A 17,662-nucleotide genomic window follows, 5' to 3' on the forward strand; every position below is an offset into this window, starting at 1 on the left:
TACAAATGCAGCATCTGTGTAGTTTGTGCCTGTCTGGCTGTTCCTGGAAGGTTGTATACCTGTGCTGGGAAGAACAGCATCTTGGTACAGAGGGAAAGTGAGTGGAGAGGGGGCAGTTGCAGAAACACAAAGGTTAAAGCTGACAGGTGGCTTGCTTTGAATAATACTTGAGCATCAGGGAAGGGTAAAATATACTTAGAAAGTAATTTCAGAGGTGGTGATGAAGTGACATTGTAAAGTGGAACTTCTCCATTCCTACAGTAGGTCCAAATTCTGCTCCTGGCTGATTGGCATTAGACCTCATTGTGAATGTTACACCCACAGCACGTGCTTGCAGCATGAACTCCCAGGCAGCTTTTTGAGGGTGAGATTCCTGTGTATCACCACAGATATATTTATACAACTATTTCTTTATTTTATTCTCTGAAGGACTTATGGACATAGATTTGGGTGAAATTAGTTTTTACACTGATATAAAAATAACCTTGAAAAGTGTTGTTCCAGTTGTATGTGTATCTGTTATATATATTAGCTTAGGGATTGTGGGGCCTAGTTAGAAATCTGGGAAGGAATGGATGAGTTGCTTGTTAAGGGAAAAGAATATTCTTATGCTAATCCCAGCTCTGGATAAGGAGCAAAGCAGCCATGCAAACAATGACTGTGGAGCCAGAAAGTCTGCACAGAGTCTAGTCCTTCTCAGAAAGCTTGTCAGACCAGGCGCCTGGAGCTGGTGGGGTGGGGGGGGCTGGTAAGGGGAGTTTTCTCCTCACTACTTGATGGAATTGGCAGCGGGCCAGCTTGTTGAAAATCCCCAAACTCAATGCTAGAAAGTAAAAAGGGTGGGGGGCTTAACGGGAAGAGGAAAGGAGTGACTTTAGTCTGTTTTTTTAGCTGACTTCAGTCTTTTCCTATTTTTTATTCTGATTGAACTATTGGTTCAGACTTCTTGCTATTTGCAAAACTTAAGGACTTTTTATTTAAAAAGAAAGTATTTATGTTTTATTGAATAATTTTACCTTAATGTTATTTTCCTGAAGAAAATAAAAACTGTGCCAACCTTGTGTATATAGCAAAGAAAAATAAATTTATTTAGATGCCTATTTGGTTTAACTACTTAAACTTTATTTATTTATTTTAAAGATTTATTTTTTATTTATTTCTTTCCCCCTCCCCCCCACCTGCCCCCGGTTGTCTGCTCTCTGTGTCCATTTGCTGTGTGTTCTTCTGTGACCGCTTCTATCCTTATCAGCGGCACGGGTATCTGTGTCTCTTTTTGTTGCATCATCTTGCTGTGTCAGCTCTACGTGTGTGCGGTGCCATTCCTGGGCAGGCTGCACTTTCTTTGGCGCTGGCCGGCTCACCTTACGGGGCGCACTCCTTGCGCATGGGGCACACCTACATGGGGGACACCCCTGCGTGTCACAGCACTCCTTGCGCGCATCAGCACTGCATGTGGGCCAGCTCCACATGGGTCAAGGAGGCGGGGGGTTTGAACCGCAGACCTCCCATGTGGTAGACGGACGCCCTATCCACTGGGCCAAGTCTGCTTCCCCTACTTAAGACTTTTAAATGCCTGTACCATTTTAAAACTCATAGAGCATTTTAAATGTCTGTTTCCTTATATCCTTGACATTGCAAGGTTAGATTTTTAAAATTTTAAAATTCTGATGAATTATTCTAGGAAATTAAAAAATATATTTTATTATCAGCTCCTAGAATGATAAAATACTCAGTTTCAAGAATGGTTGCGGGAAACGGACTTTGGCCCAGTGGTTAGGGCGTCCGTCTACCACATGGGAGGCCCGCGGTTCAAGCCCCGGGCCTCTTTGACCCTTGTGGAGCTGGCCCATGCACAGTGCTGATGCGTGCAAGGAGTGCCGTGCCACACAGGGGTGTCCCCCATGTAGGGGAGCCCCACGCACAAGGAATGCCCCCCGTGGGGAGAGCCGCCCAGCGCGAAGGAGGGAGCAGCCTGCTGAGGAATGGCGCCGCCCACACTTCCCGTGCTGCTGACGACAACAGAAGTGGACAAAGAAACAAGACACAGCAAAAAGACACAGAAAACAGACAACCGGGGGAGGGGAGGGGAATTAAATAAATAAAAATAAATCTTTAAAAAAAAAAAAAAAAAAAAAAAAAGAATGGTTGCAAAATAAAGTTACTGTTTTACCACATGATTCAAGAAATAGTTGATATCACAGGACAAATAAAGGAGAACTCCTTATAGTATTTATATTATTAATAATAACAATCACAATAATAAAGGCTGACATAATTTATTGGCTGTTTAGTACTGAGATGCAAGGCTCTAACTCAACTGGGTTAATAATATTATCACTCCATTTTGTGGCTAAGAAAACTAGACCTAGATAGTTAAAGTAACTTCCCTGGTGTTACACAGGAGATAAATAATGGAGCTGAGGTTTTTGTTTAATTAGAGAAATTGTGAGCTTACAAAACAATCTTGCATAATGTGTAGAATTCCTATACAATACCCCTCCACTAACACCTTACCTTGTTGTGGAACATTTGCTACAGGTTATGAAAGAACATGATCTGTCTGTTACCACTAACTGGTCCCTAGCGTACACTGGGTGTATTTATTCTATTTACCCCTATTATTAACACCATGTATTGGTATTCCACATTGGTTACAGTACAGGAGAGAACACTCTCATATTTGTACTGTTAACCACAGTCCATCTTCTACCACATGGTTTTCTGTGTTATACAGTCCCATGCCTGGTACATTCTATCCAAAGTGTACCCTCAGTGGTTCTCATTGTCATCACAGAGTTCTGCAGTCAACACCTTGGAGCTGAAATTTGAAACTAAGCAGTCAGACATCAGAATTCATTCCCTTAAATTTGCTGTCCAGGATATTATATGAAAAGTACCTTTACTTAGAATGTAAAATTGATGTAATCTTTATAGACTCCAATGTCTAAAAGGGCAAATGTAACCATGTAGGGAGTGGTTTTTTGGTTTGTTTTTTTTTTTCTTTAAAATGGGCATTACTTGTTGAAATAATTTAAAAGCAATAGAGCATACTTTTGGTTACTCCTTTGAAAGAAAGATGTCAGTTATGTTATCCAGTCAGTTATTTGGGCATTTTGATTATTTATCTTTTATTGTATTCTGGCTTTTTCAGACTTTTTTATTTTGGTTGACTCTGCAATAACTTTATGGTGATTAGGCTTTCTTCATTTGGGCAAATTTCTCACAATGATTATATTAGTTATCTATTGCTGCCTAACAGTATTACCTCAGAACTTGGCATCTTAAAACAAACATTTCTTATCTCGCTGCTTTTCTGAAGGTCGACTCTGCCAGCTGGCTGGGTGGTTCCAGCCCAGAGTCTCCTGAAATGGTAGTTGAGATGGCTGTGAGACTGCAGGCACCTGAGCTCCACGGGCAGGAGGCCCCCCTGCCCAGGTGGCCCGCTCCCCAGGATGCTGGCAGGAGACCTCTTTCCTGGCCTCTGGCACCTCCCCGCAGGAGGGCGTGAATGTCCTTAGGACACGCAGAGGGAGCAATTCACGAGAGAGCAAGAAAGAAGCTGAAAAGCCTTCTGTGGCCTCCTCTCAGAAGCCACACTGTTGTCACACCTCGTTTTCTTGGTTATCAGTGAGTTACTAAGTCCTGTCCCCATTCAAGCAAGGAATTAGGTCTAGGTCCACTTTTTAAAGTGATGTCAGTGGGGCCCTAGGAGGCCTCAGAGAAAGACTTCATCTGCGAGTAGGAGGGTTCTTGACACGGTCACAAGAAAGAACATGAGGTCTAGTCATAGAGTAGCGGGAGAATTTAGTGTAAAGTGAAAGAACCCACTCAAGACCGGAGTGCGGGTACGCTCGGGCACCCCACCTAATGTGCTTCCGAGAGTCATCTTGTAAAGGCTTAGGGCTTTTTCCTCCTCCCTTCTTTACGCACAAGAGCGATTGAAAGCTACAAGTCTTCACTGGCTCCATAGGTTGATTTTTAACTGTGAAAAAATACTATTTGTGAAGAGCAGTTTATATTCCACCAGTGGTAACACATACTACATGATTACTGTACCCGGTGGCTCCTGAACTATGAACTTATTTTATCAGTGAATGCCAAATAAGTAAGTGCATGTGGTGTTAATGCTTTTATTCATCCCATTTAAAAATTAATGCTTGTGTCTGGGGCCCTTTTTTCTTTCAACTCTCTCATCCAGAGCCAGAGCTTTAACTATCTCTATGCCGTTGGCCTAACAGATTTTTATCTTTAGCCCCTTAAAAGTTTTCTCCTTTAAGGTTTATAACCAAATGCCCATTAGACATTCCCATTGGGGAATCTCAAGTATCTAAATATGAGCCCTGATCTCTTCCCCTCTTTCTTTTCAAAATCTATTTATCCCCATCTCAGTAATTGCTCATTTCAGAAATAGTGGAACCATAATCGGCTTTAACTCCTCACTCTCCCTTACACCCACATTTAATCCATTGCCAGGTTCTCTTGAGCCTGCTTTTGAAGTGTATCCTGAATCCATCTGCTGTTCCTCTACCCCTCTAATCTTACCTACCATCATGACTCTTCTGAACTTCCGAAGTATCTCTTGGTCAGTTTGCCTCTGCTGTTGTCTCTTCCAGCGTATTTGCCTACAAACCAGAGATTGCCTTCCTGTCCCACTTAAGTTTAAATCCCAAATCCTTAGCATGATCTTTCCAGACCTGGTCCTTGTCTGTGCCTCTTCAGCCTGTCTCTTACCACACTATCCCTTATTCTCAGCATCCTTAGCTCCTTTCTGCTCAAGGTCTCTGTCTATAACTGTCTCCCCTTTCTTTGCCTGGCTAATGCCTCATTCTTCAGCTCTCAACTTAAATGTCACTTCCCGGCATTGCTTCCCTGGACCCCCTCCATCTGAATTAGATTAGATCACCACCCCATGTCCTTCCAGGATCTGGCATTTTTCTTTCCTTGCACTTACCTCAATTTATGATTGTCTTGTTTGATGTCAGATACCTTAATTATCTTGTTTAGTGACTGAACTTCACGAAGGCTTGGGTCTGTTCTGCTCTCATGCTTGTATTCTCAGCACATATATGTATTAATCAGCCACATAATAGTCAATAATATTTAGGGTATAAATGACTAGGCAGTGGCAAGAACCTTCACACAGGGTTTTAGTTGGAAGGAATCTTAGAAATCATTTAATCAGTTACTTCTCCCTATCTGCCATGTCTGTCATGCCTTCGACACAGGCAGATTAAAACTTTGTTCCTTGAGCTCTCTGAGTAAAGACCCCCAGTAGCAGTTTCTGTGTCCTTCACATTCCTGTCATTCTTCTCCACGTGTTTGAGAGGCCTGGCCAGGTGGAATACAGGAAGATTGGTTACCCTCTTTGATTAGAGCAGTGTATTTCTATTTCTGTTTGGTAAGGCTGTAAATGGCTTAGCAGTTGTCATTAAGTGCTGATGAGTACCAAGCTTGGGGAATGTAAAGCCGGTTTTTTCTTTTAAAGATTACCTACTCTAGGGGTTCCCATCATTAGATACAAATGAGGCACTTAAAGTGGTTTGCATTTACACTTCCCTTGGCTAGTGGCATTCTCTATACAATTTATCACAGGCTTTTTAGCCTCTGAAAATGTCTTGCAGATGGGGCTATCATGGATTGCCCCTGCTGCTTCCTGTGCCAGTTTGGCAAATATATTGTAAACACACAAGAAGAAGGGAAGCTTATGAAGCACCTCCTCCGTCCTAGACCCTCCTAACTACTTTATCATGTGTAGTTCACATTACATAAGTAATGGGTAGTAGTTAACAACATGACCTCTGGAACCAGACCTCCTATTGAAGTTACAGCCCTGCCATAGCTGTGACCTTTAATGAATTCCTTAACCTCTGCTTACCTCAGTTTCCTCATCTGTAAAATTAAATTAATAATTGTTCCTATTTTGTAAGGTAGGGTAATGATTAGCCAAGTTAATATTAATGTATCCAAAGTACTTATGATGATGCTGGCACATAGTTGGAGGTGAATATGTATTAGCTGTTAGCTCATTTAAGCCTCAGTATGAAGAAACTGTAATCCAGAGAGGTTAGGTGAGTTATTTAAGGTGGATCCCAGAACTTGAACTTGTGCCAAGGGTAGCAGGATCCATGGGTATTTATATGAATATATATGCATAGCCCCTCCTCTTTTTTTTTTGAAGGAACTGAGTATGGCAAGGGTCAGAGTCTCGTGGACTGCAGTTCAGAAGGTCCTGGTTGATGCTCTGATGAGACATATTAGCTTCAAATAAACTGATGGAAGACTAACAATGAAAGATGGAACCAGTCAGAGCAATCAGTTTTCTACTTAAAACTATGAACTCCTTAAAGCAGAAACTCTGTTTCACTCATATTTTTAGCAACTGGCATTGGTGTGTAATATGTTTTTCACACATGGTGTTGATGAATAAGTAAATGGCAGTATGAAGACGGACGAGAGCTGGTAAGGGAGTCAGAAATGATGCCAGGGTTTTGGGCATGGGTGACTGAAGAGATGGTGCCATATTTAATTGTGATAGCAAATACAGGAGGAAGGAGAGAGATAATGAGTTTAATTTAGACAGATTGGGTGTAATCCTAGTAGAGATATTTAATAAGTTAGTAGGAGTAAGGAAGGGAGATCAGGGTTGGGAATATATTGGAAACTTCTCTTGAATTTGAAACCTAACAAGTGTCTCTAGAAATCACAATTTTATGATTTCAAGAATTAAGTTTCCCCAAGAAATGTTGTTAAGTTGCATTATAAATGTTATTCTGTAACTGTTTTAAATTCTATGTCTTATTCTCAACGTTCTGTGGTGAGAAGCAGTTTCATTTGTGGAGAAGTAAGAAATTGCAGGGACTCCTCACTATGAATTTATATGCCTCAATCCTGTAAATATCTGTGGAGAACTAATTAAAGTGAAAAATTCTGAGGCAGATAAAATAGAAGCTTAGGTTATTTATGGTAGAAATCACATCAGTGGTAATTGTGTCATAAATCAACAAAGTCTTTTTCATTCAGAATAGTTCTGGCTGAGGTCAACAAAATCAAACTGTTTGAGCCAGTAGTAGATGGAGGGAAAATCAGAATTATCCTCATCTTGATACATAATATTCTTTTTTTCTTTTTTCCCCTGTTACCAATTTGACTATTTTGGTCTGAGGTCTTCAAGAGTAAATTATCTATATTGATTGTCAAAATCTTAATATGACAAGTTATATTTCCTGTCCTCAATATTAAAAGCTCTTATTTTAGTTTAATGAAGTCATATTTGCAATATTTTAGGAAGGTAATTTGTGCCATATAGTTTTATTTATTTAGGGTATATTTCTATTTGTTTTTCCTTTAAAGATGATGGACCCTATTTATTGAACTTAAATATATGATTTTCCTTAGTAGGCTTTCTTTTCTATCTATAGAAGACATTATTAAAAACATTCAAGGTATTTTTTAATCACATTTGCTAGTATTTGAAAGGCTATTGTTGAATAATATTTTAAATTCAACTTTGCTGTTTTTAATATTTTTAGAAACTTTCTTGGTAATGATAAAATAACTCAGCAACAAGAACAGACAATTTGAGATTTAGTCGACTATGTTGTTTTATGTGACCGGAGATCGAGAGGTTGCATCCTATTAATAAATTATTTATATTGTAGCAATGCTTTAAAAGTTAATATAGCCTACCTTATAGCAGCTTTTGAATTATGATGTCCTATTTTTCTTAAACAAGTACAAATTTAATCTTTAAAAGTGTATTTCGTTGCTTAAAGTTATGTTTGCGCATTTGTTTTCTTAGTTTTTGAAAACTTCATAAAACTCAGTTATGTTCATTACCTTTTTTATATTTTGTCTTTCAGGAGTCAGGAGCAGTAGAAGTTGGAGTCCTTGTCAAGTGATTGTGGCCTTTTACAAGAAAATCTCATTGCATAAAAGTCATTTAAAGAGAGAAATAACAGGACCAGTTATTAAAGGTGACAGTGTACAGGAAACATTAAAAATTGAACAATGACTCGGCCATATATTTATATCAGATTATTGGGAGCCTATCTGTTCATCATTTCTCATATTGAAGGTAAATCAATGTTCCTTTAAGCAATCTAATCATCTTTGTTCATAATTTCTTTCAGTATATAGAAAACACTTATTCTTATAACTGCTCTTTCAACTCATGTCTCTTCTTGAACAGTTAGGCCCAGCATAATAGCATGGCTTTTAAGTAAAGAGAAAATATGCAAACACATGCCAAATAATTTTTTAATTTGACTGTAACTAAAAACATTTTCAAGTATTGTTACTACTGAGTCTGTTATCTCATCTGTAACATAGACATCCTGATTCACAACATCAGGTAATTATCTCATTTAATCCTCACAAAGATTAACAGTTCCTAAACTGGGATACTCAATAATGTTGAATTTTTAAATTCCTGTATTCTTTAAAATATAATTAGAAGTAAATGTAAATAATAAAAATCATTTTGTTGTCATTAAAATACTTTAGAAAAGTAAATGTCACTTGTGCATCTGAATACTAAAATTTATTTATAGAGTATTGAAATTTTTATTTTTAATCAATATTGTAATTTTATTATTGTGTATTTACAACTTGGAATTTCCAAACAGGAAGTTGTTGTAACAGCTCTTAGAATTAGATGAATTATATTTCTTTTTTTTTCTTTTCTTTTTTTTTAAGATTTATTTATTTATTTCTCTCCCCTTCTCCCTCCCCCACATCGGTTGCTGTTCTCTGTGTCTATTTGCTACATCTTCTTTGTCCACTTCTGTTGTTGTCAGTGGCACGGGAATCTGTGTTTCTTTTTGTTGTGTCATCTTGTTGTGTCAGCTCTCCGTGTGAGCTGTGCCGTTCTTGGGCAGGCTGCACTTTCTTACATGCTGGGCGGCTCTCCTTACGGGGCGCACTCCTTGCGCGTGGGCCTCCCCTACACGGGGACACACCTGTGTGGCAGGGCGCTCCTTGCACGCATCAGCACTGCGCATGGGCCAGCTCCACACGGGTCAAGGAGGCCCGGGGTTTGAACCGCAGACCTCCCATGTGGTAGACGGACGCCCTAACCACTGGGCCAAGTCCGCCACTGAATTATATTTCCACACAAGCTATTTTCTGCATAGTTAAATGAGGGTACTATTTTAAACTGAAGAGAAAGTACTGTTTGCAAAAGAATTCTAGATAGAGCTTATTGGACATCTTCATGCGCTCTTTAGTTTCTCACATCACAGGTTGCTCTTTCATAATATTTATTCACAGTGATATGGATTAATATCTACCCACAAGAAGGAACATGACTACCAGCATTCCTTTTTTTATGCTTTCATTTTAAAGCATGAAATCTGTAGTCATATTTTATCTTAGGTATAATATCATTATTACTGTGTTCAGAATAGAGCTGTCTTGCAAAAGCCACTTTTGTTTGCAAAATATCAGGTCATTTATTATAGTTTATTTTTACATCTGCTGTAATATGCCTTAATGGTCAGCATAAACTAAAACTGTCACAGTTTTGAAGATGAGTAAAGTTAGTGTAATATTATCTTTGTGACTTCATTCCCAGGTAATTTCCATTTTGGTATTCATTTTTTTGTAATCTACATAAATCACACAGAGGCAATATGATACAAAATTCTCATTTCCCACCCATATTCAAGTACTGTAATAGACTTTACATTAGATTGAATAAATTGGTAATTAGCTGTTAGACATCAATGAAGAAACTTAGAGGATTTATAATCACACTTTTTTAAAAAGCTGATTGGTCACCATTGAAGAATGTTAATGTATTCATTTATTTTGAAACTGGTAATAAAGGGGAAAATCAAACATTAATCCTGCCTGCCTTATATGAAGTATACCATGATACCCAATTATTAGGTTGGTGCAAAAGGACTTGTGATTTCGGACTGTGAATTTTAAATCATTATAAATAAGCTTCCAATACATCTTTATTAATCAAAATAGAAACTGTTACAATCAATATATGTTTGCCAACAAGAAATAAGTTTGCTTATTCCTGTGGCGTAAAAATCCGTGCTTCAGGATTCAGTAAACTCTTAGAAAGCATTTTGTGCATCTTCCTGGTTGTGGAAGTGTTTTCCCTGAAAAGAGTTGTTGAGATGTTTGAAGAAGTGGTAGTCAGTTGGCAAGAGGTCAGGTGAATATGGCGAATGAGGCAAAACTTTGTAGGCCAGTTTGTTCAACTTTTGAAGTGTTGGTAGTGCAATGTGCAATTCGGCATTGTGAAAGAATGGGCCCTTTCTGTTGACCATAGCTGGCTATAGGCATTATAGTTTTTGATGCATCTCATCGATTTGGTGAGCTTATTTCTCATATATAATGGTTTTGCTGGGATTCAGAAAGCTGTAGTGGCAGCAGACCATCAAACAGTGAAGATGACCTTTTCGTTGGTGCAAATTTGACTTTGGGAAATGCTTTGGAGCTTCTTCTTGGTCCAACCACTGAGCTGTTCATCACCAATTGTCGTCTAAAATCCATTTTTTTGTTGCATGTCACAATCTGATGGAGAAATGGTTCGTTGTTGTTGGGTAGAATAAGAGAAGAAGACACTTCAAAACGATGATTTTTTGGATTTTCAGTCAGCTCATGAGGGCACTCACTTATCAAACTTTTTCACCTTTCCAATTCGCTTCAAATGCCCAACAACTGTAGAATAGTCAATGTTGAGTTCTTTGGCAACTTTTCTTGTAGTTTAAGATCAGCTTTAATGATTGCTCTCAGTTGGTCATTGTCAACTTCTGATGGCAGTCCATCAGAAGATGGCTCCTCATCTTCAAGGCTCTCGTCTTCTTTGCAAAACTTTTTTTGTTTTGTTTTGTTTTTTTGTTTTGCAAAACTTCTTGAACCACCATTGCACTGTATGTTCCTTAGCAGTTCCTGGGCCAAATACGACGATGTTGTGAGTTGTCTCCACTGCTTTATGACCTATTTTGAACTCAAACAAGAAAATCTCTCCAAGTTTGCCTTTTGTCTACCAGCATTTCCATAGTCTAAAATAAATATAAAATAAATGGCAAGTAATGTCATTAGCAAAAAAACATAAAGTGAGAAATGCACATTAAATGATGTATAACATAACCACATTTATTAAAGAATGTACACCAATATCGAACGACAAATTTCAACAATGCAAAACCGCAATTACTTTTTCACCAACCTAATTATAGATGAGTGAAAGCATCTCTGTGGAGCTCTTCCAGATAATAAATAAAAAGAAATGAGGAATTAGAATGTACCATTTTATAGTTCCTTGTTGAATTAATGACTTTAGCCCTCAGAGAAATAATCAGACATTTACTTTTAGAGTAGTCTTCAAGAAAATTGAACACAGTCTCCAGATCAGTGCTGTCCAATAAAAATAAAATGCAAGCTGCATGTGTAATTGTAAGTTTATTAGTAGGCACATTTTAAAAAAAGAAACAGATTAAATTAATTTTAATAAGATTTTATTTCACCTAGAATATCCAAAACATCTTACAGCATGTAATCAATATAAATAATTATTGGGCCAAGCAGATATTGTTTAAACGGTTAAGTGCCTTCTTCTCACATGGAAGGTCCCGGGTTTGGTTCCCTGTGCCTCCTAAACCAAACAATGGGCAAACAAAATAACCAGCTCGGGAGCCAGTGTGTCTCAGTGGTTGAGCACTGGTTTCCCACATAGGAGGTCCTGGCTTCAGTCTCCAACCACAGTATCTTTCGAAGAGGGGGAGAGAGTGGATATGACTCAAGCACTTGGGTGCCCACCTCCCACATGGGAGGTCCCTGGTTCAGTTCCTGGTGCCTCCTAAAGAAAACAAGCTGATGCAACAAGCAGGGAACAGGTATACCTCAAACGATTGGGCACCTGCCTCCCATGTGGTTTGGGTGGTTTGGTTACTGTGCCTCCTAAAGAAGATCATCAGAAACAATGAGAAGAAAACAAGCAGAGAGATGAGGGCGCTATCTTAGTGGGAGGGGAAATTCTTGCTATATCTTGCATTGTATTTTTGGTATTAAATCTTCAGTTTCTTATGTGTATATTTAGAGCACATCGCAGTTTGGACTAGGCCACATTTCAAGTGCTCAGTAGCCTCGTGGATAATGTGGTGCCATGTTGGACAGCACAGCTCTAGGTATAACCTCAGAAATTTAAAGAAACAACAGCTCAGTGATAAACATCGTACACAAACCTCTCAGCTCTTCTTTATTTTAATATTTTTCCCTTTGATGTTTCTTTCTGTTAATAAATATTCATTCTTTTACTAAATATTCAGCCTAAGAAAGTAAAGATAAAATTCAAGGCATGAATCATCACAGTTACTTATTAATACCAACACCTTTATTTAGTCATCAGTGTGTGTATATTTTTTTTCTCTTTTCAGTAGTTTTCATCTCTCCCACTATAATGGAATTTAAAGTCAAGTCCCTGTTATACTTTGAACTGCTTATTTAACATTTATAATGAATACACAGAAAAGCTTTCTTAATATTTCATACCTGTTTGATTCTCACTTCCATTCCCTTGAGACCAATCCTACAAAGAATGGCCTAGCCCATTTCGGCTGATTCAGAGAGAGGAATTAAACAGTCATTTTAGTTCTGTTCTGCTTGTAACCCGAAAGATTCAGCACTGAATATGGTGGTTTCTGTCATTTGATGCAAGAACACAAATCTGTTTCCTTAAGCTCACGACTGCCCTTAAGTATCCATCAGTTCCTGGCAGCTCGGGCTGGATTTGAACTAATGACCTTGAGATAAAAGGCACCAGATAATACGATTAGTCCCCATGCCTCACAATTCCCTTACTTAAGCCATTAAAGTCCAAAGCTGCATGCTTAGTAACTCTTCTTCTACATAGAGGCACAAAGAAAGGATTCTTTTTTTCTTTTCTTTTTTAAAGGCCGAGGCACAGGCTTTGAACCAAAGGGTTTAAACAAAGAAGAATCATAATTTGCCAGTTTTTTTAATGGTTGGAGACAACTCAGGCTTTCCTAAAATCTCTCCCAACTTTATACCTTCCTTATAAGCCATCATATTCCACCTTGTGCCATTCTTATTTATCTTACATCTCTTTCACTTGTGCAAAAATTGTCACAGTCATCTCCATATACTTCACAATGCCCAGTACAGTTGCTTTACATGTAATCGGTATTACTAAATGCCTGATAACTATATGAATGGAGTTCGTTTTTTTAATTAAAAGAAGTAGTTTCAGTTAATGTAATAAAGCTTAGAAACTTTTCCTCATTGGAAATTGAAAGTAAAAAAGGTTTTCAGAATTGGTTTATTAACAAGTTTCTTGTTTGCATACAGGGCAGAATCTAGACAGTGTGCTCCATGGTACAGGGGTGAAATCAGACTCCGACCAGGCAAGGTCAGAAAATGGAGTGACCTTAGCACCAGAGGATACCTTGCCTTTTCTGAAGTGCTACTGTTCAGGACATTGCCCAGATGATGCTATTAATAACACATGCATGTAAGTGTGCATTCATGCCTAGGATTTATAAGCATAGGGTTGCGTTTGGTGCTATTTTTTAAGAATTATTTGTATTGTCTACCTTGAACTTTAAATGGTATCTTTCCAAAGAGCCCCAAAGCTTCTTATTTTGAATATAGTAATATTTATTATCATTAAGTGACTGGTAATTACTGTCTTGGAGTAACATTGTAATATAGCTCTTTAAAGGAGGTAAAAGAATCTAGTATTTGCCTAATACTTTAAGATAACTTAATGAACTCATAAGTGATTAATGTCATTGTAGGAAACATTGTAAGAAATAAAAATTCACTTACTTCCTAACTACAAAATTGATTCAAATAATATACAGATATGTAAGAATGGAACTGTGATATTTAATTTTGTAATTTTATGCCATTTACTTACAATCTATGAACACTTCCCACCTGCAATCCAAATCTGGTTTAAATAAACCACTTTTATTTTCCTACTTAATTTTATATTAACTATTCAACACACTTATATATGATCAGGTAATTCTATTACGCATTGTTTTGGGACATTGAAGAATTGGCTTACTAGTGAAAAAGAAATTTGTGAACTCAATCTTATCATTTAATTGTCTCACTCTTAAAAAGTTACCATGTTTTGTGCTTTGCTAACAATTGTAGGCTCTTTGAATACAACCAGATATAAAGCATGAAACTTTCCATGTAAGGTCTTGGAATTGTTTCATTATTAATCATGTCTTAGAAGTGTTTTTTTCCCTGTTGGTGGTTGATTTTACCATGAAAACCTATGGGCCAGTTTTAAATTATTGCCTTCTTGGGAGCTTGTATGTAGGGGCATGTTCCCTGCTATGTTACTAAGTAATTTTTTGCCAAATTTTTATCTGTAGAACCTGCCTAATCTGTAAGGGGTATTTGTTTAGTGACTTAGTAACCCATAGTAGAACTGAATCATCAATTCTAACAGAACTTTGCCCTACACTTAATATCTTCTCCCAACAGAAAATGAATAATTCTGCAAAATTCTAAGTTGAAGCAAAGTTACAAAGATTATGAAAAGTAAATCAGAACACCCAGAAAAGGCTTTTAGAATTTTCTTTCATAATCATTAAAATATTAATGAATATATAAGTGTATTTATGTACATATCTTGAAAATTACTTTATCCAAAAATTCCCCCTTTATTTCCCATCACAGTCAGTAAAAAGTTCTTCTTGGGATCTCAGTCCATCTGTTTTCCCCAAGTTTGTTTTTCTTTGTGATTAATCTTGTTTGTAGGTTTCACAGAAAAGTTTGTTTTTATTTATTGTCATGTACATTATGTAACTCCTGAAAATCCTATGGGGTGAGAGACAAGTTAATTTCAAGTATATTTTTAAAACTTAAAGATTGTTTACTTTATAAAATTTTACTAGTCAGTTTTATGTTATCACATGACTGTGATTAGCAAAGAGTAGTATTTCATATTTGGAGGCCTGTTTTTTTTGTTTGTTTTGTTTCTAATTAGAAATCCTTTTGTATTTGACAGAGGACTCTCATATTAGTCCCTTAGGTCTTAACTCCAACTTAACAGGTTTCATTTTCCTTAAAACCTAATTAGATTTGCCCAATCATATGTGTGAATGCATTTCTAAGTCATTAAATGAGGCCATCAGTATCTGACCACTTTAAAACTCAAATTTAGCTAGTTAGTACTTTCTGGTGTGAAGTTATATTGTTGTTTTTGTTTTTGTTTTTTAGAACTAATGGGCATTGCTTTGCCATCATAGAAGAAGACGACCAGGGAGAAACCACATTGGCTTCAGGGTGTATGAAATATGAAGGATCTGATTTCCAGTGCAAGGTAAGATCTAATCTGGGGACTCAGGAAATAAAGCAGGGAGGCCCAACTTGAAAACATCCATTTCCCCTTGGAGAGATGTGCCTGGGCCACACACTGGTGTATGCATTCATGTGAGAAATACATTGGAGGAAGTTTGCGTCTTACTTCAAATAATATGATTATAGAAATTGAAGTTTCAGATTATTTTATTTAAAAGAATGTTTTAAATTATCCTGTTGCTAAGTTGTCATGACTTAAAAAAAATGAGGGAAGCGGACTTGGCCCAGTGGTTAGGGCGTCTGTCTACCACATGGGAGGTCTGCGGTTCAAACCCCAGGCCTCCTGGACCCGTGTGGAGCTGGCCCATGTGCAGTGCTGATGTGCGCAAGGAGTGCCGTGCCACGCAAGGGTGTCCCCTGCATAGGGGAGCCCCACGCGCAAGGAGTGCGCCCCGTAAGGAGAGCTGCCCAGTGCAAAAGAAAGTTCAGCCTGCCCAGGAATGGTGCCACACACACGGAGAACTGACACAAGATAACGCAAACAAAAAGAAACGCAGATTCCCATGCCGCTGACAACAACAGAAGCGGACAAAGAAGATGTAGCAAATAGACACAGAGAACAGACAACTGGAGTGGAGGTGGTAGAAGGGGAAATAAATAAATAAATCTTTTTTAAAAAATAAATAAATGATGCCATCATACTTCTTTGTAGCTTTATAAAATTTACTACAACAATTTTAAAGAGATGGACAGTAATCTTTGTATCTCTCTGAGATACTTAGAAATTGTAATTCTTGTAAGGAGGTGTCAGTGGAGTTGTTTTAAGGGCAGCAATAAGGGAATCAGAAGATCAGTAATAAGTGTTTGCAAACATCCTGGGAACTCTGAGTTACAAACCTAATCTCTTCAAAATTTTGTATAAAAACTGTTTGAATAGTTTTGTCCTGGAGGAATCTTTCCAGTGTCACCCCATACCCCCAAAATGGCTCCCTTATCTCTTTGCTCTGTTTTTGCTTGTTGTTTTTGCACTTGTCTGCTCTTTGTTTTTTGCTCCTTTGCTCCTTGTCTGTTTTTTCTTTAGGAGACGCCAGTAACTGAACCCAGGATTTCTCATGTGGGAGGCAGGCACTCAGCTGCTTGAGCCACGTCTACTCCCTGTTCTTTTGTTTTTGCTCATTGTCTACTCTTTATTGCTCATTGCCTGGTTGTTTGTCTTCTTTAGGAGGCATTGGGAACCAAACCTGGGATCTCCTGTGCGGGTGACAGGTGCTCAACTGCTTGAGCCACATCTGCTCCCTCCAGTGTTTTCGATAAACAGCCCCAGAGAGAACTGTTTGTATACAACTGGAAGGCGCAGTTTTGTTAGAAAACTATTCATACGTTCTCAGGGTTGATGAAAACCTTAAAGGTTATGTTTTAATCTCTCAGCTAATGCTTGGAATCCCCCCATCTACCTTCTCTCCCTTTCTCTTTCTTTCTCCCTCCCATCCTTCTATCCTCTTTCTTTTCCTTCCTCCATCCCTTTCATTCCCTTCTTCCCCCTTCTTTCTTCGTCTCCGTCTCCCTCTGTCTCTCTCTGTCTCTGTCTCTCTCTCTCTTCCATTCTCTATGCTAGTCCTCTAGTGCGGGGGCTCATTACCTCCCAAGATCACCTATTTCAGTGCAGTAATGACCCGACCTGATCAATGGAAAGCTTTTTCTCCTAGTGACTGCACATCAGTCCTCCTGTCTACCTCTTTGGGCCATAGAAGACAAATCTAATCCCTCTTCAATTTGACAGCCCTTTACTATGTGAGGAAAGTGTTTCTTTGACCTACTTTCCTCCCCGTCCTCTAGTCTTTGCCATATGAAAACAGTAGTTGGTAATGATTTCCCCTGTTCTTAATAGAATCAGCTTTAGAGGTCTTTATATCAACCTGTTTACTCTCTGTTTCTCAGTGTAATATGTAGGCTTGAGTGTGGTCTGACCAGAAGAAAAGTAGAGAATAAGTTACCCCTTGCCCTTTTTAAAAATACAACCAAATCTCATGTTAGATGTTTGACAGGTATGTAATACTTCCTATCAGCTAAAATTTCCATGTCTTTCATTCATTCTACTACTGACCCATATCTCCTCAATGTATTATGCTTTTTTTCTGACACAAGTGTAGGAGAATGGAAGTTTTGTTATATAATTGTTATACTTTGTTAAATTTTATCACTTATAAAAGTATTGTAGAAATAGCTCTAGTTTGAGCTCTGAGCTCAGCAATAGTAGCCAGTGTCCTGCAGCCCCTCAACAAGGTACATCCCAAACAAAATTAACCAGCATGGGTTAGTTGTTAAGCTTGAGAGTCTGTGTTCAAATCCATATATATAATCT

General features: G+C 38.1%; 1 protein-coding gene across 3 annotated transcripts in view; it reads left to right on the forward strand.

Annotated features, from left to right (window-relative positions):
* BMPR1A (bone morphogenetic protein receptor type 1A) overlaps positions 1-17,662 on the forward strand; it is a 153,133-nt gene that overhangs the window by 108,266 nt on the left and 27,205 nt on the right. For all 3 annotated transcript variants that reach the window (XM_058299405.2, XM_058299407.2, XM_058299406.1), the window contains 3 exons: positions 7,860-8,074; positions 13,327-13,489; positions 15,220-15,322. In XM_058299405.2, coding sequence (XP_058155388.1) covers positions 8,008-8,074; positions 13,327-13,489; positions 15,220-15,322 — 333 coding nt within the window. In that variant the 5' untranslated portion in view covers positions 7,860-8,007. The remainder of the gene's footprint in view (positions 1-7,859; positions 8,075-13,326; positions 13,490-15,219; positions 15,323-17,662) is intronic.

Source organism: Dasypus novemcinctus, chromosome 6 (genome assembly GCF_030445035.2).
Source record: "Dasypus novemcinctus isolate mDasNov1 chromosome 6, mDasNov1.1.hap2, whole genome shotgun sequence".
Classification (NCBI taxonomy): domain Eukaryota; kingdom Metazoa; phylum Chordata; class Mammalia; order Cingulata; family Dasypodidae; genus Dasypus; species Dasypus novemcinctus.